Source organism: Mycetomoellerius zeteki, unplaced genomic scaffold, assembly GCF_001594055.1.
Source record: "Mycetomoellerius zeteki isolate Tzet28-1 unplaced genomic scaffold, Tzet1.0 scaffold332, whole genome shotgun sequence".
Lineage (NCBI taxonomy): Eukaryota > Metazoa > Arthropoda > Insecta > Hymenoptera > Formicidae > Mycetomoellerius > Mycetomoellerius zeteki.
Genome location: NW_017257319.1, coordinates 575,181 through 602,814, shown reverse-complemented (window position 1 = coordinate 602,814; position 27,634 = coordinate 575,181). Strand labels below are relative to the sequence as shown.

At 34.5% G+C, this 27,634-nt stretch overlaps 1 protein-coding gene across 1 annotated transcript in view; it reads left to right on the top strand.

Moving 5' to 3' along the window:
• The window catches only part of LOC108725260 (CD151 antigen), a 143,017-nt gene that overhangs the window by 103,976 nt on the left and 11,407 nt on the right, over positions 1-27,634 (top strand). The window contains exon 4 of the mRNA XM_018452171.1: positions 9,748-9,939. Within this exon, the coding sequence (XP_018307673.1) occupies positions 9,748-9,939 (192 nt within the window). The remainder of the gene's footprint in view (positions 1-9,747; positions 9,940-27,634) is intronic.

Sequence of the window (27,634 nt, the reverse complement as noted above, 5' to 3'; positions counted from 1 at the left end):
AAATTAACTATCAAATATGAAAATATTAAAATATTAAAATTTCATTTCACTAACGCTCATATATTACATAAACATAAATAATTAAATCCACCCAGGTCAATCAAATGTAAATGAGCAATTTTTGATGTACATAAATAATGGTTTTTATTGTATATTAAAACGGTAAAACAGGTTCGACTTAAAGTCTTCTTCAGCCGTAAATATATATACGTATGCTTTTATTACAATGAATAAATCTATCCCCGCGTATAAAAACCTATCATAATAATCATCTCCCTGTATTTCCAACAATCATTAAAACTTATTACTAAATAGTCACAATATAAAATAAAATAAAATGAGGTATTACATTATAGTCAATTTATAATAAAAAATTGAGTTATCGAAGTAATTCCAGTTCCAACGAGATAACCACAATTGTTTTGATTAAAATGACATCTCGTTTTTTTATTTCAAATTCACTGGGAGGTCCGGAATTATGATCGCAGACAAACTGTATGTACGATGCAGAAGGAAAATGGCATCCTTTGAATGATATCGGACAACCTGAATAAGAATAAAAATAAGAAACAAAACTGTCAGCGAATACCGTAGAAGGTATGCTCTAGCAGAACAATAAAAAAGGCGAAAAGATTAGTTGCATTATTTGCGAAGAAAATTGTAATAAAGACTGGATTCAGATAGTGGATTGGATAGATAGGATGTAATGTTTGTGAAGATTGGGCTCATGAAAATTGCAGTGTCCAACAAAAGCTGGTTTCTTTTATAAATTTGAAATTTGTATATCCATAAAAAAATAAAAATTTGTAATAATAAACATATTTTTTTTAGTATTTGTGTTAATTTACCGAAAAAATATACTTCCGTAATTTGCTTCAATAAATTGTGTCACACACTGTTATAATTTTTTTACATAATATTTGTATTTCTTTTTAATGTATTCATCTTGTATTAAAAATTAACATAAAAATTGGGTGAAATATTTAAGATACATGATATTTGTTAAATGTAACACAAATTTCCCAATCATTTAAAATTATAAGTAAAAAAAAAGAAAGGATAGTAAAAATAGAAAGAAAATGACAACAACTAACACGATCCTTTTAAATGGAGCGACCGTATCAAATAAATCATAATTAACATTTTTCTTATAATTTTTTCACGGTCTTTTTTACGCAACTCACCTTTCTAATTACCCTCTAATTGCGCCAACGTAATTTCTTTTTGCCACGGTAGACTGACAGCGCGCAACACCGAGTCGATCGGTGATAAACTTTTAATTAACTTTGCGCGATACCTGCTATAAATAACATGTTATTAATACCGAGATACGAACGAAGTACGGGGAGGAATAATTAAGTAACGAATTGAATTATATTGCGTTTGTGTTGACATAGGCAGTTCAACCAACCCTTGACATCGACCGGCGTACACGAAGTTTCGACGGCCGTATTCGAAATAATCGTCTGTTTGCATGGCGAAGATGATTTAATTATTTAGAGAACGTCTGGCATTTGCAATAGAATGTCTGCGGAAGAGCTCGCACGAAGTACTTAACCCCGCCGGGAATGCGAGACGTCGTTTGAAGGTGCTCGGAATTTCGTCCGAGACTGGTATCAAGGAGCTCGAAGATATTACAGTTTTCCTCCTTCTTTACGCGATTCTCCCTTTTCCCTATTGCATCGTTTCGTGTCTCTTCAGTCCGTACAGCAAAGCGAGATCGTGTGTCTCGAATCCCATTTCCGCAATTATTGCACGACGGCAATTGCACGATGGCTACATATTTTTTCTCTTTTGCTCGCAAGAGCGGGAGCAACGAAGTGAATATTCGAACTGTCATGTTGTTTTAATTCCACTTCGCCTTCGTTTCGTTCGGTTCTCTGTTCTAACGGAACGGACATTTATCCTGCTCTCGAATGAGAGGGAAACCCTCGGTACGTCCGGACGGGAAACAGATGCTTCCAATTCCAACGATAGATCTGCGAGAGATCACGGGCAGTAGGAATAAAGTGGAAAAAGTCGAATCACGCGGGAATGCCGCCGCGTCGTCGCTATTCATTCCATCCTTCCGTTCCGTACCGTGTCTCCCCGTATCTTCTTTGTGTATCGAATGGAATTCCTTTCGAGAGGATCCCGGCCCACAGAGGTTGGCTTTCCACGGATTGATCCGTCAAGAATTATACTACGGAATGCAATAAAAAGGGACTAAACACCGTTCTTCTTAAGAACTTTATTTGCCCCGTGGATCGGTAACATCGGTAGGAAGGGACGAGATAAGGCCGCGGTCGATTCCGGAGAAAGGATAAAAAATAAACTAAGACGCGAGAGAGGCGGGGGCGTTGGCGGAGGTCACCGACGTACGTCCCTTTGAGAATACCAGAAAACCAGTCCGAACGAGATTTCCGTGGCTGTCAGACCGAGAGTATTTCCGATAGACAACTCGTTGAAAGTTACGATCTAGTAGAGATCGTAAACGCTCGGCCGCGCGTAAGATCGATGAGCGAAATTAAAGTTGTATAACGGAAACAGTGTCCGACGGATACTTTTCATTTATTCCGTTTTAAATAAGTATTATCGTTGTAGAACAAATAAGTATAACTCCTGCGTATCGTAAAATGGAGTATTAATATTTATAAGAGAAAAGTAAGCTTTAGTACAAGTAAAATATTTATGTGAGCCTCCGCGTAAATTATATATAGTATTACTGACGCGATAGATACTCGTATAATTTACAACTAATTGGGATGTACTCACCAAACGAAGTTAAAGTAAACGCAACGTTTCGATTTTGGATTTCAGTCCTATGCAATACGCAAGTCAAGTATAAACTACAATAAAAGTGCAAGAGAGACCGAATGTTAAATATTTTTCTTTCTCCTCTCCCAGTCGTGGACTATCCCTCACATAGCTTAGGTTCTAAAAAAGGAAGATAAATGGAAGAAGGAGAATGAGGGAAAAAAGGTTACGTACCAAAATGATGAATGATTTAAGTAAATTGGATCCAGAAGTTTAGTATTACTTTATAAATCCAAACCATATATAATCTTGCTTCATATGTATCATTTCTGCAGATATTAAGCGTTTGTCAAGATGAATTTCTTTATCCAAAACTTCGACTTTATTCTAGTCTAAATCATGAGAATATTTTAGACTATGTTCTATAATGACAGATGTTTGTATCGCGTTTCTTCTTATTATAATGTGATTAACATTAAATTATTAAATCGAATGAAGGAACAAATGAGATTTAGTGCTGTAATTGCATGTGCGATATATTTATATTCTTGACCCTCTCTCTCTCTAATATTAATTATTACAAAATAATTTATACGTACACATTTCGACTCTTTTTTTTTAGTCATCTTTAGCGACAAGTTTACATATGTGGTTACATGAAATTTCCAGTGGCGAGAACACGGATTTTCATATATATCAAATGTGTCGTTTACACAGTTATATGACCAAGCGATGTCAAATCGATTCCAATCCACAGAAGTTTAAAACATATGTAGAACATAAAGTCACAATATTAAAATGTTATAATCAAGATGTTCATAAAATGGCAATGAATTGAAATATAAATTCAATCAATAGAATCAATCACATTTTAAAGAATTTAAATTAATGATTAAATATTGTCTCTCACACACACAAGACAAAATTCAAAATCCAATTTGATTTATTGTCTTTCATGTATCATGATTTCTTTCTCGATGTTTTTCCAAAACAAACAATATACCACTCGATTCCTCTTAAGTAGCTAGAAATTTAATATGACATATAATTTGTACATTTCGAAATTTTTTTATGTTAACCAAAAAACAGCCGCAACTTAACATCCTCCTTTGTTAAGTTAGTTAAGTTAGATGTAACGTGTGTCCTGTTCTTTCCCGAAACGTTCACACGAATTTGCGCGAATCTTAATTAAATCTTTCGCACAAGATAGAAATGTCACAGAATTTAATGAAGAAATTAAAATGTATTTTCTCGGCGAGAATATTTCATTATATTGTGCTTCCGTCGCGTTACACGATTTCACACGAGTCCGCAATAATTTTCAGGATGTTTTCCATACAGCCGCGTATGATGTACGACTTTTAATTTCTTCGTTTTCCGCTCGTCGTTTTCTGCGCCGTCCGCCGTGCGTCGCGCTGTCCGGCGAAATTTTAGCGAGTACGTGAACGGATTAGCATAACATTGCCCCCCAAGTTGCAACGTAGTTTAACCCAGAGCTGATCGCGCGCCTGCATTGGCTGGCACGTTCGGCTCGCCAGCTGTCTCGTTACATCCGATGCAGTTCGCACGAGGGTTGCACTATATGCATAAGTACATAGGCGAACCGCTGACTGAAGTGTACCTGAGCAGCGTACCGAAAGAGATTGTTTAGGATGACGGCATTAAGCAGGAATCTACCGGGGGAATAAGGAGAGGCATCTAGAAAATAACACGATAAATCTTTGTCGTACATTCGCAATTTATTATATGAGAAGATCAAATACGACGCGGACGGAATTTTCTTAGATCCAATAAATATCGTGTCGTAAGTTTCATTTTATCGAGCTCCCGCAAATAGGATTCTCCATCGTATTCTTTTCTCTTTTTTTCCCCATGTACCATCGTGGACCTAATTCATGCTTAATTCATGCTGCGGCTCGCCGGATCAATTATGCAAAGTGTTTCCGAACGACGTAAGCGAAATCACGCCGCATTCCGCGTCGCGCGAGGTCGAGGAAGAATCTGTGATCGTGAAACACGGGCAGTTTCGATACGTACGTTCGTTTTTCCCAGGCTCTGTTTCCCGACCGCGATTGGACGACGCGTCGCGACGCGGCGCGGGCGGCGAGGGCGGCGAGGGATACGGAGCCGGTGATTTGAAATACGGGCACGTAGACGCGAAGAATATCGGCGCGCGATACATACAATTTATACGGCGTATCCTATCGCCGACCCGACGCGCACACAGGTTACATCGTACGTGAGAATAAACGTCCGCGCGTGTGCGCCATCGGGACAATGATAAAATAATAAATTGCGGCCCGGTACCGCGATGGTCCTATTACCGTAGGGAATCGAATCGAGTTCCTTTTCGTACAGAATCGTACGTACGCACGTGCCCGTTACGCTGGCCGAGACTCGAATACGATCCCGATGTATCCGAGAATATTGCCCGGATACATCGCCGTTGACTCCTTAATGGATACGGCGAAACATTTGTTATTTATGCGTGGAAACGTGTCCTGTATCAAATATCACGCTGATACTTCGGAAAAACACGCCGTAAGAATGTTGTATGTACGATTTGGCACAGGGATATCATTTGTAATGATATATAAAATTTATCGTATAAAAATGTTATTGTTTTACTATCAACAAAATTGCAACATTTAATAATATGTTTCGTGATATTTTATTATGCACATTTCAAGTTCTTTCCCTCGTAGTGCTATAGATTCGTATAGCGCCACAGATTTGTAGCACGCCATAGTTTAATACATTACGTTTATACATAGATAAGTCAAAATTAAGGTGTATTTATGGACTCATCTACCGTACAATGGTACATTGCATAAGATATTGAAATCGTACATTGAAAGTTCAACAAAACTTCACCTGTTTGATTTCTTCTGCAACGTCCATTTCTTCAAAGCGTTTTGTGAACAATGTACAAATTTCTGTCCATTTTTTCATTTTTATAGCTTATTGCTATGTTCTGTAATTTACCGTTCCAGGAGGGCGAGCCTGTATTTCTATTATAAAACATTCAATGTCGAATGGCGGCATTCTTCCTCGCGGCACAAAAGAGATTTTCTCTTAAAGTCTACAGTATAAATGTATGATTGTATGATATTAGTCAATAAATAACCTTAATTTTGACTTATCCACGTATAAATGTAACGTATAAACGTACGGCATAAAACTGCGTGCTACAAATATCAAATATGTAGCATTATTACACGAATCTGTATATCACGATATAATTCTGTCACTTGTGAAGAACTATGGACCCGTGACGCATCCTTGTCGCGCCGCGAAGTAATTCATTTGAACGCATCCGCAACGCTTCTCTGTCACGCCACGAATTGGTCCATCCGAACATTACAATCATACAACAATAGGTTTATTCGACTAAATGATTATTTTTTTACAATTACACGCCATCGATATATCATGGATATCACAACTGCAGTATTTCCTGTAAACTACGATTAAAATTACGGTACTTTTATTCCTTGATAGAGAACCAGCTCTAAAGCAAATTATCATAATACGCCGTTACAATGTCGCACATTATCCACACATTTACACTGTAAATTCCAGGCTAGGTAATTTCAGCTCTCGAACCAAAACAGCGATGAGCTTGCGCTCATAAAGCCGCATTCCTCAATATCGTAGATATCGCATACCGATCGACATTCGCATATTTTACAAATAATATCAGTTTATTTCCAATAACAGTTCTCCCTTACGCGCCGCTTTACTGTAATTTTTACCAAAAAAGATACATCGTATAAGAGCTAAATGCAATGAGGAACAGATAAGTATATCTTTTGTCCAAAATTGAAAAACTTATTTGGAATGTAAAAGATGGAAATAATATTCAAACAGATTTTCGATACTTTTTAGAGCGTAATAAATGGAATGGAATCTACAAAAATTTTCTTATCACGATTCCTAGGACTAATGCAGCCAGCATATTATCGATTATTATGCAGCCATTGGCAAATGTTCGTGCATTGATTCCGTAATATCCGATCAGTGTTAGATAATAATCGTTATTGGTGTAACGTGCAATAATACATTTCAATCTCAGATTATCGATATCAATTATCATTCCAAGTTGCTTCGACTAATGCTCTCTTGAAACAAATCAACGATGAAAAAAACACAAAGTTTTAATCCTCTAATGGCAAAGCGGAGTCAGATGTAGTCTAACGGTTTTGCCAATCAAAGCATTTCTTTTTTGTTTTATTATTGTAATCATTTTATTAGTTAGTAAACTTTATTTTATTTTTTCATTTATAAATAAATAGAAGAAGTAATTTTATGTTATTATTTACTATTTTTATTAAATTTGTACATTGATTCAATAAGAAATAAACAAAATAAAGCCTGATCTGATGCTATCTTCCTGGGTTCTGATAACTACCGTACCATATGTTAGGGAGTCAATAAGATAGTATTAGATAGGAATTGTCACGCGCTGTTCTCTAGTAATATTCATCTCTGTGCAGCGTCGCAATCGAAACCTCACATTTTTCCTCTGCATCGGCTATACATGATGTCCATTGAGAAAGATGTTCTGATTAATTAATGAAAGGTCTTAACAAAATTTCTTATTTTATTTATTATTTTGTTGGGCTCTTTGATTGGTTTAATCGGAATATTTTTTTCGATGAGATTGGCATTTTGGCAAGACCAAATAGAATCTCTGATTATGATAACTAGAAATTCTATTTGATCTCACCAAAGTGCCATTCTTGAACTCTTTGGTTGGTTTAATCAAAATATTTTTTCTAGGGAGGCATCGGATATCCGAACAATATCCGATATCCGGTGTTATCCGGCACTTTTTTACTATGCCACCGGATAATCGGATATCATCAGTATCCGGAAATACCCGGTTGAAATTTGATTATTATTAAATTGTTGATACTTTATTATACAAATGTTCTAGAAATAAGTATACATACACTGAAAAAAAAGATTGGCTGCTGCAGCAAATTAGATGGTAAAATATGGCATAGCATTTTTATACAATCAATTAAAAATGCTATGTCATATTTTACCATCTAATTTGCTGCAGCAGCCAATCTTTTTTTCAGTGTATTCATAATGCTATACTGTCTCATACATTGTAAAATTCCAATTTTTCCTTTATAGATTGTTTTCTTTTTTTTTTTAAGAAGACATTTTCTCGGAATCCGGTCGGATATCCGGAAAATGTCGAATATCCGACTTGAAGAAATTGCCTTCTCGGATATCCGACCGGATACCGGATATCCGATGTTACATTCTATCCGAATATCCGATATCCGGTATTCGGTAATTTTACGATCCACACGGTGCACACACACACACATCCCTAATTTTTTCATATATGTATAATTTTTTCAATGCATAATTATGAAACGCATATTTATGCGATTGGAGAATGCTAGCCAGTCTCTAAGTTGGTCATTGTTCTTCAGACGGTGTACGGTGACCTACGTGAACCGCATTTCCCCGATACCGTAAATATCACGCGTGTCGGCCGATATTTACGTCGGCATGGCTCGTATATTCTGGAGTACCTGCGACCGTTCTCTCGCGAGGGAACATTGTGCGTGTCCGTGTGTCACTGTAAACGAGAGGGAGGGGAAAAAATATCGCGCTGCAAGAAAAACGATGTCCGGTGTGAGAGACAAAAAGAACCGCAGGATAAATCGCGGCATTTAATCGGACGCGATGCGTGACGTTTGACGATGACACTTCCGTTACGCGCGTAAAACGCTGTACGAGTAAAAAGAGTCGCGCGAGAATCTCTATGTACCTTATGGATAAGACGGATGGAAACGGCTCCAAAAGAGTACTTCTTTTTAAAGAACGATTCTAAGGAAATTAGAGACAATTATCTTGGAAGAGTAATCTCGACATAGTTTAAGTACTCTGCTATAATCCTTTTAACTCTTTTTTTTTCCTAGATTAAGCTAGAAGCTGAAAGCGACAGTTAACTTGAATGATTTTTTAACTGTTCTTTAAACGTCTCTTGAGTTTTGGTCTCAAATTAAAATTCACCATCAGGAAACATCTCGGAATGTTATTCAGCGTCAACGGGAAGCGTTTACTTTCTGCTCGCGGCGCCAATTAACGGACACCCCGTATACGCAATGCCTACGTGCATTGGTGCGTGTAGTTATCGGACCAATATCCGTTATTCATTCTCTCTCTCTCTCTCTCTCTCTCTCTCTCTCTCTCGTACCAGCTGTCGTGGGCGGTGACGATATCCGAGCACTCATCGGAGCGACTTTGCGCCCGCGGTGAAGTCGGTGCGGGCACGATACGAAATTGAATGAAACGCACTGTCCATAAACCGATCCTATCGGAAGTTCTCCACGGACATGAACGACGACTCTCGCTTCCCGTTAGCTGTGTTCTCCCCGATGATCGGTGGTAGCGATTATCCTAGAGATTTTCTCGAAGATGCCGACGACAACCGAGATGACGGACGGGTATAATCAATCTCGGGTTTCTTCCGAGGAATTCGAGGAAGATCAATGAGATTTAGTCTCATTTCGTCAACTTTTAAGAGATTCATTTCATCATATTAGAGAATTCATTTCTGTGAAAGGAAAGAGAGGGATAGGGAAATGCTGCCTGTAAAAGACAAAGTTTGAATATAAGAGAAGTCAATTCGAGAGAAGCCTTTTTTATCAGCGATGATAAAAATTTTCATTCCGGCGTATCAATTAGAGAAATCTTATTTGCACCAATTGCGTTATCGAGAAACACTTTACTACATCCAGAGAAAAAGGCATAGTGGTGGCAAATATGAAAGTGACAAGTATACAAGTTTTATCTGTAGAATTAATGTACACACATAATTGAATAAACTATAGTTTATAATATCAACTTTATAGTTGCATAATGTTTTTCTTTGCGTAGAGTGCGTTAACAGACTGCATATAAATCGTAAGTCACATCGCGACAGATGTTTCATTGCATGCCTGTGTAAAATTAAATTGAGGATTTCTCGTTCATGTGTTGCAGCTGTCCGGACTGGTGGTAGGTGGCATCGGTATCTGGACGGTGGCAGCGAAGCACAGCTACGTGTCACTGATGTCCACGTCGACGTATCCTACTTTGGCCTACGCCTTGATCGTCGCAGGTGTACTGGCTGTCATCGGTAGCTGGCTCGGATGCGGCGGCGTAACTTCTGAAAATCGATGTATCCTCCTCGTGGTAAGCTTTAGTCATATATCAGCGTTCAACGGTCAAAATAATTCCTACAGCAAATATCAGTTTTATCGAAACGTTGAGATGGATATATGAAAAATATTCGCTTATTTATTATGTGTTATTAATTAAATTTGTTTAATTGATCGAGTTAATTTGTTCCGTTTCATTATTCGACTTTACATACAGTACTACGTTTATTACGTCCAGGATTGATTATAATTATTCATTAATCATCGCCACGTCCGAATTACATTAATCGACTTCCAGAAACCAATGTGGAGTATTACTGCAGAGTTTGACGCGAAGTAATATAGTCGGATCGATTACAGTAATAATCCCGTTTCATGCATATTCTGTCAATTCTCGTAGAGATCTTAATTCATTAGATAATAAATGGCAAATAAATTACGTAATCCGCTTTGCTTTCATCCCACAAGTGGATGTTTTCCGCTAAAATGACGGGAAATAACGAGTTTAACTCTGACTTCATTATCGCTCAAGGAAATCGCGCGTATGTTTTTCATCCATTTTATCGATTTAAGAGAGAACATTTATCAACAAGATGGTATCATTCAACTAATTAATTTCTCGGTTTGCGAGCGAGAGATAGTCACGAGAATGTCTTCCTGAAAAAACGAAGAAGTGTAGATATCAGAGTCGAGTATCGGATACAAACGAGGTATCGCTTTTAAAGGTATTTCTTATCGGGGATGCTAGATGTGCTTTTATGCGCGCGATCGTTCGCAATATCGCGATACATCATGAGCTACTGTTTGCAATCGATATCATGTCTAACACTTCAGTCGGTTATCGAAAGTCATCTCGCAACCATCTTGACAATATGTCTCGTTTATAGTCTGTCGCTTATAAGAAGAGATAAGGCAAGTGAAATTTCAAATTGATGCACACAAAACATTTTTTATATTCAAGAATTCATTTATATAGAATTATATATACATATTTATATGAGATAGAGCCAAAATTGTCTCGGAAAAGGGCTGTCTCGTGTAAAAATAAGTGGAAAAATAAGACAAGAGATGAGATACAATAAGCTTCCGCTTCTTTCTAGATTTTATCGCAATTTCGATTGTATCTTATACAGAGCGCATAAGCCATAAGACTTCTGAAATAAAATGGACCAGATATCAGAAACTTGTATAGATACGGAGACTGCACATGAAAGAGAGAGAGAGAAAGTAATATAGATATACCTATATCTACACACAGAGAGCAATATTTAAACCAAGTTGGTCACAGAGAGAAGCTGCATACAGGCAATATGAAAATGACTTCTGCGGTAGCTGCAGTGTGAAGTTATTAAACAAAATTCATATTAACTGTCTAATGGACGGTTTCCTACTAACATCAATTAGCTCTAAGTGTAGTTTAATTAACTCTCTCCTTTCAAATCATGATTCTGTTTATAACAAATAAGCAAACAGAGAACATTCAATTAATTATTGTTAGCAACTACTTTTGAAGCTGATTAAATTTCATTCCTCCGAAATATTCACTTTGCTCTGGTTATATATACTGTCGACTTAAAAGTATCCTTTCATCTTATTTAACGATCATTTGCCAATGTCAAATGACGGTGGACTCTTCGAGGGACTTCAAAAGAATTTATTTATGCTATTCGTTGTTAACATCGTTCTTTGGAACTTCCTAAGAACAACTTCGTCAAAGTAGCTCGAGCACGCTGCTTGAAGTCGAGCCGCTCTTCACCTACAGGTTCGAACATTCCTTTGACTTAACTGAGCGGCTTCAACATTATTGCTCAGGGCAGTCTTTGTTGGTTGGAAGCCAGTTAGTTACGTGACCAGCAAAAAAACGAACTGTGGGAATTGTGCGAGTAAATTAAAAATCGCTATTCAACGCGAACTAATCCGATAAAATAAACTATTGTTCGCTAATAATGTTCACTAATAATCTTGATCGCGGTAATATTATTCCGATCCAAAGACGCAGCGCATACAGCATCTTGTTACAGCATAAATTGTTATTTTTATTTTATAATGTATTTTTACGGTAATAACAGTCAAAAATTATTTTGAATCAAACAAGATGTTTTTTATAGATTTTTGGATGCTGAAAAAAATAATATCACAAGTCAAATTTCATCAGTACGTTAAGTTTTCAAAATAATTGAAATTAAATTGAGATTTCTGCATTATTTGAAATTTTTTGTAAAAAAGATTAACATTATCTTAAAATTCTGATCAGAAGTCATGCCTGTATTGCATGTATTTCATAAAATGCATTTTTTAATTTCAATATGTTACTTTTTAATCATGTTATGAAGACTTTAAATGGAGTTTTGTTAAGATTTTTGTAAACTAATTTAAAATATAATTTGCGGATTAATCGGTAATGCGATGTTATTTTTGTTCCATTGCGTGAGCGAGAACGTATTTTCGCGTTTCCACAAATTTCATGCTTCCCGAACGCGCGCGGTCGCTAAAAATACGCGGCTTTGACCTTCAACGACATGCAGGAAGCCCCTCACCTCTCTTGGGTTATAAATGAAAAATCGATAATCCCGCAACCGATTACAATGAACCGTAATGTCGATATGAGATAATTCACCGTGCTGGCGACTCTCTTGGGCGCCGGATCCACTCTCCCTCAATAAGTCGCTACTAACAATGCCCGACCTCCTCCTTTGAACCTTCAGGTAAGGGAAGTTCTCGAGCTCGCCTTTGACCTTACCATAGTCTACCACCTCCGACATTATCGTCGTCGGTCGACAAAGTCTCGACGATGCTGCCCGAGGCCGACTGGAGCTATAGGTGCTGGCATATTTTTGAAAGCGGCTTAACCCGCGCGCGCCACGAAGGACGTTATTCATCGGGGACACTCGGCCACACGTGTAGCTAATTTAACATGCGTTAATACGAACTTATAAACTAAAGCAGGAATATATCGCGTCGCGAGAATTCGTTTTATCGTGGCGTACATCGTACATATAGAGAATATGTACGCTATGTTTACAGATTATTTAATACGCCGCACGCCGCTGCTTCCGAGGAATACCTGGAACACCTAGAGCATCGAAACGCCTCCTTCGTATGCAGTCTGCACCCCCATGCACCGAGTTTGACAAATTGTGCATCCATGCGTCGTCCCACGATATTATTTTACAGTCACCCCGATCCCAACAGGGAGCGATAAACTTTCTCTATAAAGTTGCGATTCAGACCCCATTTTCTTTGGTCATTTATGAAATAATTTAAAAACTACACAGAAAAAAAGAGTTTCGCTGAAATATCTAAAAATTTAGCTAAATACAAATATCTGAAAATAATTTTATTGAACTATCAAAATAATTATACAGAATAAGTAAGCTAGTTACTAGAATGTCAAAACTTCATCATGCTTGCAGCTCATCACACTTACACTGAGAAAAAATTCTAATTGAAAATGAATGAACCAGTAAGATACTGATTATATCAATCAAAATTCCGATCATCATAATTGGACATTTGGTTATCTCAACTAAAGTAATAGATTTAATCAGAAAATTCTAATTTGCCCATTTTCAACAAAAAATTTTTTCAGTGTAAGAGTTCTATTACTATAATTATTTTAATGGTCCAACAAATTTATTTTTAGATCTGTATCTGCACTGAGAAAAATGTTTTGATTGAACTAACAAATGAGTCCAACAAGAAATGCATTTTGATGAGACAAAACAGAATTTCTAGTTATCATAATTTTCGTTTATCTAGTTATTAAAAATTTTATTTGATCTTACTAAAATGTCATTCTTGTTGGACCTTTTTGTTAGTTTAAACAATCGGAACATTTTTCTCAGTATAATTAAATTTTTAAATACTTCAGCAAAATCGTTCTTTCCGTATACTTTACTTTCTTTTAAAGAAATATTACTTCATGAAAACTTGATTTCTATTCTTTTTATTCTTAAAAAAAAGATAATATAGGCTACACTTCTCATAAACCGTTCTTCAATGGAGAACTCTTTATTTCCGGAAATTATAATAGTCACCCATCGATAAGCCTACCGAGAGGTATATTCCCCTATCTCCGTTCACATTCCCCCTTTCAGAAGGGGTACCCTTCGCCGGGGGTAATAAATCGACCTTAATCGGGAGTTACCGCGACGACCGTAAGTGGTAGCTCGCGCTTTCGCTATATCTCCAACGACACCGACTGGATTATCTTTAATCCTGCCTAAATGATAGTTAAACACCAGTAACGAGCTTTGCCGATCGTTACTAACCGCGGTGTTCCGCCATGCGGTTTCTCTGGAAATTATGCCGCCACTTCTCATCGTCGGTTTATTTCTCTACGCGTTTAAAACGTGTATGTATACTCCATTGAAATGCAAATTTTATTCAATGTCAAACTTTCTATGATGTGCCTATAAAAAAATTTAGAAAGTGAAGCTTTTAATCATCATACATATAAACGTCGTAGACATAAACATCTTCATTTGCACTTCAATTAGTTTTCTGAGCGGTAAATTGCTGTTGACTGAGTATTAACACTGTTATTTCCGCAAGGTGTCTAATCGGAGAAATTGAATTATCTTTTATTCAATCTAATCGTCAGTCCTTAAAGTCCTTTTACAAGTGACATTTGCCAATAAGGCCTCTTGTGTATATAGATTCAAATCACGATGTTAATTGCATAAGTGCTCGTCTCGAGCACAAGACGAATTATTTTCTTCCCCACGAACTCAAGAAATCGCCTTTCTTCGTTCATCAATGTGACAAAAGATGCTATATGACTTGTGACACTGAAAGAAGTGTTTAGTATTTGTGACTATAATTGCGTAGTAAAATAATTATTATTATTAGAAACTCCATTTTTATAACTATTATTGCTATAATAATAGCAATTAATATAATTTTATTAACAATTAATATAATATAATAAATAAATATAATTATTTATATTTAATAATTATAAAAATGGAACTCGTATGTTTAATTATTTTATCATGTAATTATAGTTACATATAATTATAGTATTATACACACCCTAAACACTTTTCTTTCAGTGCATATAATTTTAATTAAACAAAGATCTATTTTGATTATTTACATTCAAAGAGAAAGTTCTTTATTTACATACTCCACTCTATCTGATTAAACGCGTAATACGCTTTTAACGCGGGCGATTCATCTATTCAAATAAAGATGAGGACTAAATCACCCGTAATAACCGTCGCTAATCACCAGATAATTCCACTTAACCCGTACCACTTCCCGAATCATTAGTTCAGCCTTAATTGCGCGATTTTCCCCCCGAAACGGCGCGGCTATGAACTGCGCTTTTTAATCGTTCTCTTACGACATTATTACAACCATAATCCTCTTATTATTTTCACACATTATCGATTGATTATTTCGTATCTTTGTCAATGTGATAAATCACCTGTGCTTCGAGAGAGACTCGCCGTCTGCAGTGCAAAAGAAACGTTAAATCACTCGACAACAACCGTCACTAATCACCGTAATACTACTACTTGCACGCCGCTGCACTCTCTCGAATCACAGCTCCATCCATCCGTTCGATCTTAATTGCATAAGACTTTCCCGTGCACATCTCGCGTACAATCTACCGTGTTCCGTCCAACGGTATGCAATAAACGAATGCAAAGAAACTTACATGGACATCCCATGAACGCCAATTCGCTTGCATTACTTGTGTCAGCAAATAGTAAATTAACGTCATTAGACGCGACAACCGACATTACATTATAAAAGTAAGACGTTTGCTTGTTTACTTTATAAGATTTATAATAAAATGAAATGATTGATTGTCGTGAATTAAACGTATTATTTATTAGCGCAGCTAATATGTACCATATAATACAATAACAGGGTTAATGGAGGAAAAGGTGATATTTTGGCAAGTGTAGTTACAAAAACAAATTTTTGTTATGCAAAGCAAAAACATTAATTGATAGATCTGTTAACAGATTTTGTTTAAATTTTATGAACGGTGATTTTCATTGTCGTATTTTGATTCATTGTAGATTCTAATTTTAATTCATTGTTGGCCTGTGGCTGTACTTGCTCAAGTAAATAAATAAATAAATTTTCAAATGTGAATATATTCAAACATCATCTATTGATCGACGAATTAAGAATTGCGAAAAGGATTCTCAAAAGTTTATCTGGAAAGTGATGTAATAATTAATAATTGATAGTCCAATCGGGTAGTCCTAATTACTTTTCACTTGAACTGTACGAAGGTAATAAAACGCACATTGAATAAACCACTTGATTGAAGTCGCAATCAAAATAAGCGGTCGAGTTTTTAGGGCTGTCGATTTTTTTTTCGGAACGAGTGCCGCCGGTCTACGTTTTCGATTTAGCAGCCGCGGGAATGACGTATCGCGGCAGCGGAATCTCCGGAACAGAGCTTGACGCCTCGGACTTGCTCCGAACCAGTTTAACATCTCCTGGATGCATCGGATCCAAATGCTTCAGGCAAGACTGCATTACTTTCTAAGTTTCCGACGTGCCTTGATCGTGGTGCTCGTGGCTAATTTATGCGAGAGAACAATAAGTCGTGAAAGGAAAAAGACAAGCTCGTCGGTTGGAAAGGTACTGCGTAGACCGCAAAACGCTATTTGGGGTGTTTATTATCGAGAGAAGATGAATGGTGTACGGACTATAGAAAATTATGCAGGGATCGCATGATCGCTGTCCTAAAGATATATTGAAAGAAGAACAACAAAGAAGTGAGTGCTTTCTCAGGCCTATTGAAAATGATCGAGATGTTCAACACAAATAAAACGCCTTATTCGGTCAAAGCCTAATAATATTTTTTTCAAATCGCGCGAATTTTTTAAATTTATTATTAGTTCAGTTTTTTTCGTGTTATTTTTTTATATATGGTATATTAAATATTAAGATTGAGATTAGATTAGAATTTGATTAATGAAAGCAAAGTTCACTAAACTTAATATTTGTTTTCTTTCTTCTAGTTCGTTCAATTGGCTCCAATCTAATTTCAATTCTAATTTCTAGTTTGATACGGATATAATGCTAGTGCAACATAATTTGACAAGTTAAAAGATGTTCAAAACTTGTACTTAATTTGATTTATTGGAATTATTAGTCTTTTGACTTGCCATAAGACCGACTAATCGGTCTTGTATTCTCTCGTCCATGAGTACTTGTATACAGTGCTTAATAGTATAATGTGTGTAAAGACAGAGTAATTTTCGTATATGTCGAACAATTTTAAGATTCGCAATCAAAAAGGTCATTATTCTTCAACGTGGACACGTTTTAACAAGGTGCTCACCATCCAGCTTCGAGGATCTCCGTTTACTTCCCATCGTAACTCTAACAAGCTTCGTCACGTGCTTTCGAGAAGTAAACTTCGTCCCGAGTTCTTCAGATTTCACTATCGGTTACAAGATATTGTCAATTATTCAAAACATAATAAATGTGAGAAAAAAGAATTTTATGTAAACGAAACATTTTGTATTGTTATTTTGTCTATTTCAAATAACAAGAAAAAATGTATTGCAATTAAATGCGATTACTGCTGTTTCGCATTGATAAAAGCAGTCATTGAATTCTCTCAGTCGTATCTCACAAAGCGACGTGTCTAACATAAAGAACATTTATTGGAAGTTTAATGGCAGGATGCACTTTCAGGTCGATAAATTTGCTTGATGCGCGTCGTCACTTCGTCCAGCACAAACGGTATTCCTATAAAATTTCCCGTTTCGTCTTTCCTGTTGAAACCCGGTCGCCGGTTATACGAGACACTCGGAGACGAACCGCCTCGAGTTATCCGGAGCGAATTGCTCGTAAGGCGGACTTGGAATTCTACATCGCGCCCGTTTTTTGCAGGCACGGCAATCTTCAGCGGTGGTAAAGATTCAATGAGGTACGGTGGGCACTACGAGCTCGTCAAGTTTAATGTCTTTATAATTGCGCGGTTCCCTCGTCGCCCGCGGACGAAACGAGCCACGGTGAACCGGCGTTTCTTGCGCTGCTGTCTGTCGTCTCTCCTTTCGGTGAGGCGTGCAATCGCAACGAAAGGGAAAACGTCACTCGCGAGACGAGCTTGTTTCTTACCGTTAATTATCTCGATGCCGTTTTTCAAGAATGCTTTCGTAATAGCTTGATAAAGTTTCAACGATCTTTTTTTATGGTTCGCAGATAACATTACTTGACGTATTTCCAGCTCATCGCATCACTGACAAGGGAACCTCTCGAGGTGTCAAATTCTGATTTTAATGAAATTTTGTGAACTTGTAGCTTACGTAAAGAGATGAATTTAGGAAATATCAGTTGGTGCGGAAAAACAATTTGAAGGGGTGAAATCATCCCTTACATGTACAGCAGTTTTCAGCTTTTTCCATTATATCTTGAAAACTATTCGAGATATAAAAAAATGTTTTATACAAAAGTTTTACAACAAAATTAGCTGTATTCATTCTTGTTTTTAGAATAATCATTTACCAATTTTTTTTCAAAATTTTCGACAAAAAATTGTTAAATAATTATTCAAAAAATATCATTGGCATGAATAAATAGAGATAATTTTATTGTAAAACTTTTGTATAAAACATTTTTTTATATCTCGAATAGTTTTATAGCGGAAAAAGCTAAAAATCGCTTCACACCTGAGGCCTGATTTCACCCTTCAAACTCTATGTTGGCAACAATTTTCAGAACTTTTTAAAAAAATTATTATTTTTAAAAATATTTATAATAGATAGAGGTAATTTTATTATAAAGCTACTTGTAAGTAAAGTCTATCCTAAGAAAATGACAAAATGCTATCATTTCCATACTACCTATCATGAGGTAGATAGCATGGTGCGCTTTTTTTATAGTAGTTTCTCCAGTAGGCCTATTCCACTCTAATTTTTTTATGCACGAATTATTCCAAATCCCGTCATTCCTCCCTTGACTACTTTGGAACATTTAAAAAATGTGTTAAAAAAGATATATTATTATTATTACATAAAAATATATTCGCGCGAGTAATATTTAAAAAATGGTTATCAAAATATTATAAAATTACAACATCCTTCTTCTCATTTTCTTCAATGTGTCATTAATTTAATAATGCAGTTAAATAATTTAACTCAAGAAGATGTTTTAATTTGACTCTAATTTATTTACTTACATACGTTAATATAAACGTTGCTTATGTTGAAATTAACTACAGAAATGTGGGATTGATTAACATTTTGATACACATGGAAGTAAAAAAAGAGATAATAAAATGTTATTTAACTCAAGAAACAGAATTGCCATTGTGTTCCTTTGACATCTAACAGTGATGAGTTACGGTACCATATATTTCCTGTAATGTATAAGCACATTTTTCGTTATAAAGAGCAATGAATGTATTTATTATAAATTTTAAAACTACTTGTAAATCTCGTTATTAATACTAACATGATTACTATATAACAAAATGTTCGCAATTACGATATTCTTGGAAAAGTGCAAAAAAGGGATGGTATTCCTTTTCATCGGTAAAAGAACATTTTAAAAAGGTGAAGTCTTTGCGGCAACTATATCGATGGGAACATTACATACAAAAAGGAGGTACCCTTAAAGAAAAGATGTTATATATTTCCGTATATATATATGTCTTACAAAATTTTAAAGAAGCTGATGACGAAAAAAGAATTATTCATGATATGGATTTACGACGATGGGCCCTAGAAGCCAAGGCACAAATCGATTTTCCTTCATTTAAAGCTAGTGCAACATGGATATTAAATTTTAAAAGAAAACATAGAATTGTGTCAAGAAAAATAACAAAATTTGTAAGTCGTTCTGCGTCAAGAGATAAAGAGCAATTACAAATTGCATGTCAGGAATTCATAGCTACCGTAAAAAATCTAATATAAATCTTTTTGAACTAGAGAGAATATATATAATGCAGATGAAAATGGATTCAATTTGGAATTACATTCAGGCAGAACACTGACCATGCAAGGTGCTAAAACAGTTGAAAATACAGTTCAATCACTATCGGTAACTACACATAGTTACACGGGATTATGCCCATAATTTCTGCAAGCAGACAATTGAAATCACCTCTCTATTTGATACTGAAAGAAGCGAGTGGAAATTTTGGACCACGCGTAGAAGAAAATTTATTTAGACCTGCAAATGTTTACATTGCAGCATGAAAATCGGGCAAATTAACTACACAACACTTTCAGTCTTAGTTTACAAATGTATTTATACCTGTTATTGGAAGTTTTAGTATGCTGTTATTAGACTCTTGGAGCGAACATTGTCCTGCAAGTCTGCAAGAATTTATGCCAAAAAAAGATAAAGATGTACGAATTTTAACTATACCAAAGAAAACTACGGGAATGATTCAATGTCTTGACGTTTATGGATTTAGACTATGGAAAAACTTTGTGAGAACATTCAGTAATCGCGTTATTTTATTAAATTATGGTATTAATTTACATTTGAGAAATAATATCATTAAATTACAATCTTTAACGCATATATAACTATCTTCTCCGCGATTTCATAATCTTTTTAAATATGCCTGGTATAAGAGTAGATACATTGAAGAACGGCCGCCACAATTCGAAACTCCAATAGATTTTTGTTTCAACGGAAAGGATATTCAAGAAATACCTTGCTGCTCCACATGTGGTGCACCTGCTGTAATAAGATGTTCCTGGTGCAAGAAATATTTTTGCATGCAGCATTTTTTTGAAGAATATCGTAATTGCGAACATTTTGTCATATAATATGATCATGTTAGTATTATATTAACGAGATGTACAAGTACTTTTAAAATTTATAATAAATACATTCATTGCTCTTTATAACGAAAAATGTGCTTATACATTACAGGAAATATATGGTACCGTAACTCATCACTGTTAGATGTCAAAGGAGCAATGGCAATCCTGTTTTTTGAGTTAAATAACATTTTATTTACTTTTTACTTCCATGTGTATCAAAATGTTAATCAATCCATTTCTGTAGTTAATTTCAACATAAGTAACGTTCATATTAACGTATGTAAGTAAATAAATTAGAGTCAAATTATATAAAACATCTTCTTGAGTTAAATCATTTAACTGCATTATTAAATTAATGACACATTGAAGAAAATGAGAAGAAGGATGTTGTAATTTTACAATATTTTGATAACCATTTTTTAAATATTACTTGCGCGAATATATTTTTATGTAATAATAATAATATCTTTTTTAACACACTTTTTTAAATGTTCCAAAGTAGTTCCAAAGTAGGGAGGAATGACGGCATTTGGAATAATTCGTGCATAAAAAAATTAGAATGGAATAGGCCTACTGGAGAAACTACTATAAAAAAAACGCACCACGCTATGATAGGTAGTGTGGAAATGATAGCATTTTATCATTTTCTTAGGATAGACATTTACTTACAAGTAACTTTATAATAAAATTACCTCTATCTATCATAAATATTTTTAAAAATAATAATTTTTTTAAAAAGTTCTGAAAATTGTTGCCAACATAGAGTTTGAAGGGTGAAATCAGGCCTCAGGTGTGAAGCGATTTTTAGCTTTTTCCGCTATAAAACTATTCGAGATATAAAAAAATGTTTTATACAAAAGTTTTACAATAAAATTATCTCTATTTATTCATGCCAATGATATTTTTAGAATAATTATTTAACAATTTTTTTTCGAAAATTTTGAAAAAAAATTGGTAAATGATTATTCTAAAAACAAGAATGAATACAGCTAATTTTGTTGTAAAACTTTTGTATAAAACATTTTTTTATATCTCGAATAGTTTTCGAGATATAACGGAAAAAGCTGAAAACTGCTGTACACGTAAGGAGTAATTTCACTCCTTCAAATCATTTTTCCGCACCAACTGATATTTTCTAAATTCATCTCTTTATGTAAGCTACAAGTCCACAAAGTTTCATTAAAATCAGAATTTTACACCTCGAGAGGTTCCCTTATGAGTAGCGTATTTAATAAGCGTACGGTATTTTTTAATTGCTACTTGACATGAACATATTCGTAATAATTTCGTTCCTTTACTTCAAAAGTAACCAACTAAAAAATTGATTATAATTAATATTGAATCAAATAATATCAAAAAGAATATGTTTTTAGAATGATCAAATGTCATTTTTGTTATTTTCATTTTAAAACTCTTAAAAAATCACTCTTTTTAAATTGTAATTTTATTATCTTAAAAAATTATGAAAAATCCGGAATAATTTATCAAAAGTAATATAATTAAACTATCACCAACTGTTTTTTTTTCTACCTATTTACCTTTATCAATAAAATAATTAAATTCAAAATAAAACAATTTCTTCTTCAAACTTTAATGTATAGAAAACTCCTTTTTATTTACAAAAACGGTAAACCTCAAAGTATCATTACTATAAAAGGCATTATGATTTTTTTTAATCTTAAGAATAATAATATTATTTGGCGAACGGATTGTGAAGTTAAATTAATTTACTTTTGATAATTGATAAAGTAATCTTTATCTAACTCATTCTTGGTAATAACTCGAAAATCATTATTTTTGAGTCGTGTCACTTTTGAAGTAAGGGAATAATTTCATCTTTGTTTAACATTAATTCTTTAGCTGTACGAGTATATTATGAATACAAGGACTGGGATATTCGCAGTAAAAACGGGTAAAATTTTAAGCGATTTAAAGCTCTCCTAGTTTATGACATTGCTGTTTTATATGCGGAAATAATACATTAGGACATTATATTATAATAGATTACAGTGCACTTCTATTTCATTTGTTGTTGTAAACAATTAAAAATTAAACGAACTTTAAACGAACATAGAATATTCCATTGTTATCTGTTGACAAACAAATTCTTCGGAATTTTTCAACTTCTCAGCGTAAGTTTCACGGAAGATCAAGCTACAGAGTTATTTTACATGGAGAATTTAACGTTCAACTTTTAATAATAAAAGGTGGAGAGGCAATATGTTACGTAACCAACAACATAAAAATAGATACGCTGTATCATATTGTTTGCGCCTTCCATTCCTGAAATAACGGCCATATAAGTTCATAGCATAATTTAATTTAAAGCATAAAATTGAGCTTCACGACAGGTTGAAAGTACTTTGCATAGTATTAGCTGTTATTGTTTCATTTTTATGCTCCCGCTCTCTTTGGACGTCTCGGATCACGAACGGTATAAAACGACCGTTTCCTTTTGCGAAGGATCGTGCCTGTGTACGCGTTTCTTTCTTCGCTCAGTAAGCACACGCTATTATTTTATGTATCCTTCAAGTTGCTTCAAACCCATCGATATAGGGACTTCTCGAATGTCTAAAATTTTTCATATTGTATATTTTAGCTGTTCTTTCTTATTCATATCGCGATATTTAAATAGCATACACAAGGTATCCCAAAGATTTACCAAGTACAATATACATGAGATGAAATTGTTCGAAAAAGCTCAGGGAAAATGAGCTTTTTTTATCACGCCGAAAAATGAGACATGAAAAAGAGAATCCTTTTATAGTTTGTCGCGATACTTGCGACGAAGCTTGGGAATTCACGTGGAAAATCGTGCTTTGCAATCATAATAACGGGGAGATGCAAAATTTTCCGTTCCGCATTTTCGTTCCCGGCATACATTCGCGAAAACGAACAATATCCTGATTGTAGCCGCTGTCCTGCCGAGAGAAGCATAATTTCCGCCCTGCGGAAAATTCGCGAATCGGCGTTTCCCACGAAACGCGTCCACCACAATGGCAGAATAATGATTTTACTTCATCCTTGACAAAGTTATATCGGTGATCTCCAAGAAGTTTCTAACAGCATTTTCTTAACTCCCTTCTTCCCGCCCCCCTCATTTAGTACCGCCCTATTGTTTTACGCGCTGCGTTTTATTCCGCTTATTTGGATACTTTCTCGCAAAGTCAGGAACCTTTTTCCTAATTACATTTCCGACTTCAAGTTGTTGAATTGCACAATTATTGCAAGATAACGGAATCGCTCGCTATTCAACTACGATAACAACAACAATTGAGAAGGAACAGAAAAAAGAACTGTTCTTTAAATAGTTATCTTTTCTCTCTTTATATTCTTATTTACCTTCTTTATTATAGCTGGAAAACTTAAGATATAAAACTTGTTAACTGATATTTATATGAATGTTAAAATATATAAAGAAATACAAGCTCGTTACATACAAAGCAATAAATAATATAAGGTCAATATGACCAAAGAAACAAACATAAACAAAAATATTAAAATTAAATTAATTTATTCATTTAAAATCGATAAAAAGTAAATTGTAAAAGAAAACTCATAGAATATTTCATATTCACAGAATCTACTTCAATTCATAAATTAAAAATTAGAAAAACATAAATATAATAGAAAGGAATAGAAAAAGACACATTAAAACACAAACTATAAAATATTGGATATGAATTAAGTATCATATGAGAATAAATAACAATCATCAAGAAACCACATCAAAAACTGAACATATACATTATGTAACAGAATAATAAATATTAAAAATAGCAATAACATAAAAATAGCAACGAACACATCTTTGGAAATCGTGATAACGAAAGATGGAGATAGATTGCGAATTGTTTTAAAAAGTAAATAACCAATTTCTCATTCTCGAGAATATAAATCAGTAAATTAAGAAGCAATTGAAGACCATTATTAAAAGTATAATCAGATAATAAATGTTTCAAGGCAGTTTAAAAAATAAAAATTTAACAATAAAGATAAAAAAACAGAAAGGTAAGAAAGAGGGAAGATGGTAAAGTATAATAATTTAAAAATTAAAACAGCAAAAAAATTAAAAAAACGGACATTAAAATATAGAATGAAATAATTTAAATGATAAAACTAATAACTTACAAAATTTGTGTTTTTTCTATTTTAATTTATAAATTGAAGAAAATTATGAGTACAAAACGTCTTCAATCTTTTACAATTCACTTTTCGATTTTTTGTGAAACTATTTTAATTCCAATATCTCTTTATTTATGCTCGTTTCTTTGATCTTATATTTATTTATTATTTTACATTAATATCAATTGTCAATTTCAATGTACGAAAATGATCAAAATTTAAAAAAATACAAAAGAAGAAAAGGAAGAGAAGGAAGGAATTCTATATAAACGGCGTGTACAATATTAAAATTTCGCGAACGTCTATTATCGTAGAAACTATAATAATATCTTTCATTGTATGCTAATGAATATAAGTGTAACGTCGAAATACTAATGGTATCTTTAACAACACGCATTCATTATATTATGTCGCTTTTTATCGCCTTGCTAGCTCGTTGTCTGGTAAATTCTAATATCGTTGATGGCAAATGAACCGCTAGTTTCTCTCTAAACAGAGACTCATGGTAATAGTTACTTTCGCAAAATCCTCTCTTATGCCTTGATAATCATAAAATAATAACCCACGTTGCTGTTTCTAGGGAAACTATCGATAATCAACACAAGATGTCTTCATCCAATCGGCGACTCGTTCCTCTGCTTAGTACTTTCCCTTCAATTATCATACGCATGGCTTTTACTTGATGATCTTATCCGTTACATCTACCAGTACGGTCTATCTTTACACAAAACGTCAATTTACTATTACTGTGTCATTACCGCTTTTTTTTTTATTAATAGTACACTATTCGTTACTGGATATTTTTCTATACGTATTGTATTGCCGATACTATCATCGTTCTTTTTCATGATCCGGAAGTGCTTGCTGCCTAATAACGGCGAAGTAACGAGCTTAATCCACTGTAGCAGCGATAAACTATCGGCGATCCTTGAGGCAAGAAGGCCACCTCCCTGGAAGGCCTTCTTGCCTCGGCAACCTTTTGCCTCGGCTTTCCTGTTGGTCCTGCTCCCTTTCACCATCTATACACGGATGGCACGAGCGAACCGTCTCATTAGCCAAGACCTTATATGGTGCTCAATTAAGATTTTTGCCGGTGTTGGGTAGGTAAATCCACATAATGAACACGAGTTGGCGACTCGACGGAGGAGAGAAAAGGCTTTACGAGTACATACACGGAGAAAGTTATAGGTACATAATGCATGGTCTGCCCAGTCTATTTTTTGCGATCAATTTTGTTTGTTTGTCGACTCATGCATTTCTCAGAATTCTGACCTAGAATTCACGTGTGAAAGTATTCAAAGTATGATTTTCTATAAATGTAGAATTTTTTGTTTAATACCTAGCTTTTAAATTATATATTTGATTCTCAACATTTTACGGCGCTTCTAGATATTGTATTTTAATCCTCTAGAGCTGACGGTAGATTTTTATTGGACTTACTTAATTATATAAATCTCTTTGTTAAAAATATCAAATAATTCAATTTTCTTTATGTCACATCTACAAATTTGAGTTATTCTTATTAAATTATACTTAATATTTGTTTTTTTTCTGCATAAGTTATGTCATTTTGGTTTCTCAAAATTAATTAGTGCCCTTTAATTAACATAAATTAAATGGGTCTTATATGTACATAGCCAAGCGTCAGTAACAGTGTTACAAATGGTGTCAGCTTCAAAAAGTTAATATATCTAGCCACAATATTTTGCTAAAGCAGTAATTTTACTATTTAATACAATAGAAATGCTTTAATTTCTTTTTAATCTTTACAGAATGTGTGAGTCACTATAGTAGCACCGGAACAATGTCATATTTCAAGAAGGAATACAATAAAATATAAATTATAACAAATTTGACTAATTCAAGGAAAAACTATTTTAAAAATAACCTCTCGCCTTCTAAAGATCAACGAACTTAATAAACGTCTAAATCTCGTTAACGTATAATTATTAATTAAAATATCACACGATAGTGAGCAGTTATTTTATGTGGAAGTTCCCACAAGAGCAATAGTTGTAATTGGCATCTCGTCAAATATATAATACTCATCCGTGCATTCATGGTCTGTCTTCTCCATGCGACTCGCAATCCGGTACTTGCTCTTGTTTCCATCACAGGTTCGTGTTAAGTCCAAGAACCATGACCGGCTTAAACTCCATTCTCAATGTCTCGCGACGGTAATCTCAAGACGAAGTTTATCTTGCTGCACTGTGCATAACGACGAACACAATGGAATGCTATTCATGCTCAGAAGATTAAAAACATTAACTAAATTTATTGCAAGTTTCAACATTCGCTGCAATTCTAAAATACTGCGGATATTATATGCTAACGAAAGAAGAAACTAACATTTCCTGGTTGATTTAAGAAAGATTTACAAAGTAACATAAAAGTATTTTTTCCATAATCTACATTACCTACGCTTTTTCATTATGAAGTTCTTTAAAAAAATCCTGTCTACTCTATATTATAGTTTATAAAAATATATTTTGAAAATTTTTATAATGTAAAGTATTAAATATATAAGTAATATTACTAGGGCGTTAATAAAATCCTATATATACATTTTAGACTCTTTAGAGTTTTGGACCGTGTTACTCTGCCGTATGCGCTACCGTACAAATTGAACATTTCGCTTTTTCCCATGGATTATTGCGTCCAGGTTTGTGCTTCGAGTTTCAATTTGTGTTTCAACAAGCTTCACTTGATAGTCGAGGTTGCACGTTTTCCGTCGCCCCCGTTAGCTCCGCAACAAAAGCATTGGTCTCTAACTATTATTCCAGAACGTAGCACGTTCCACTGGCTTCCATCTCGTGGTCAAAATCGCGCGCGTATGTGTGGTGG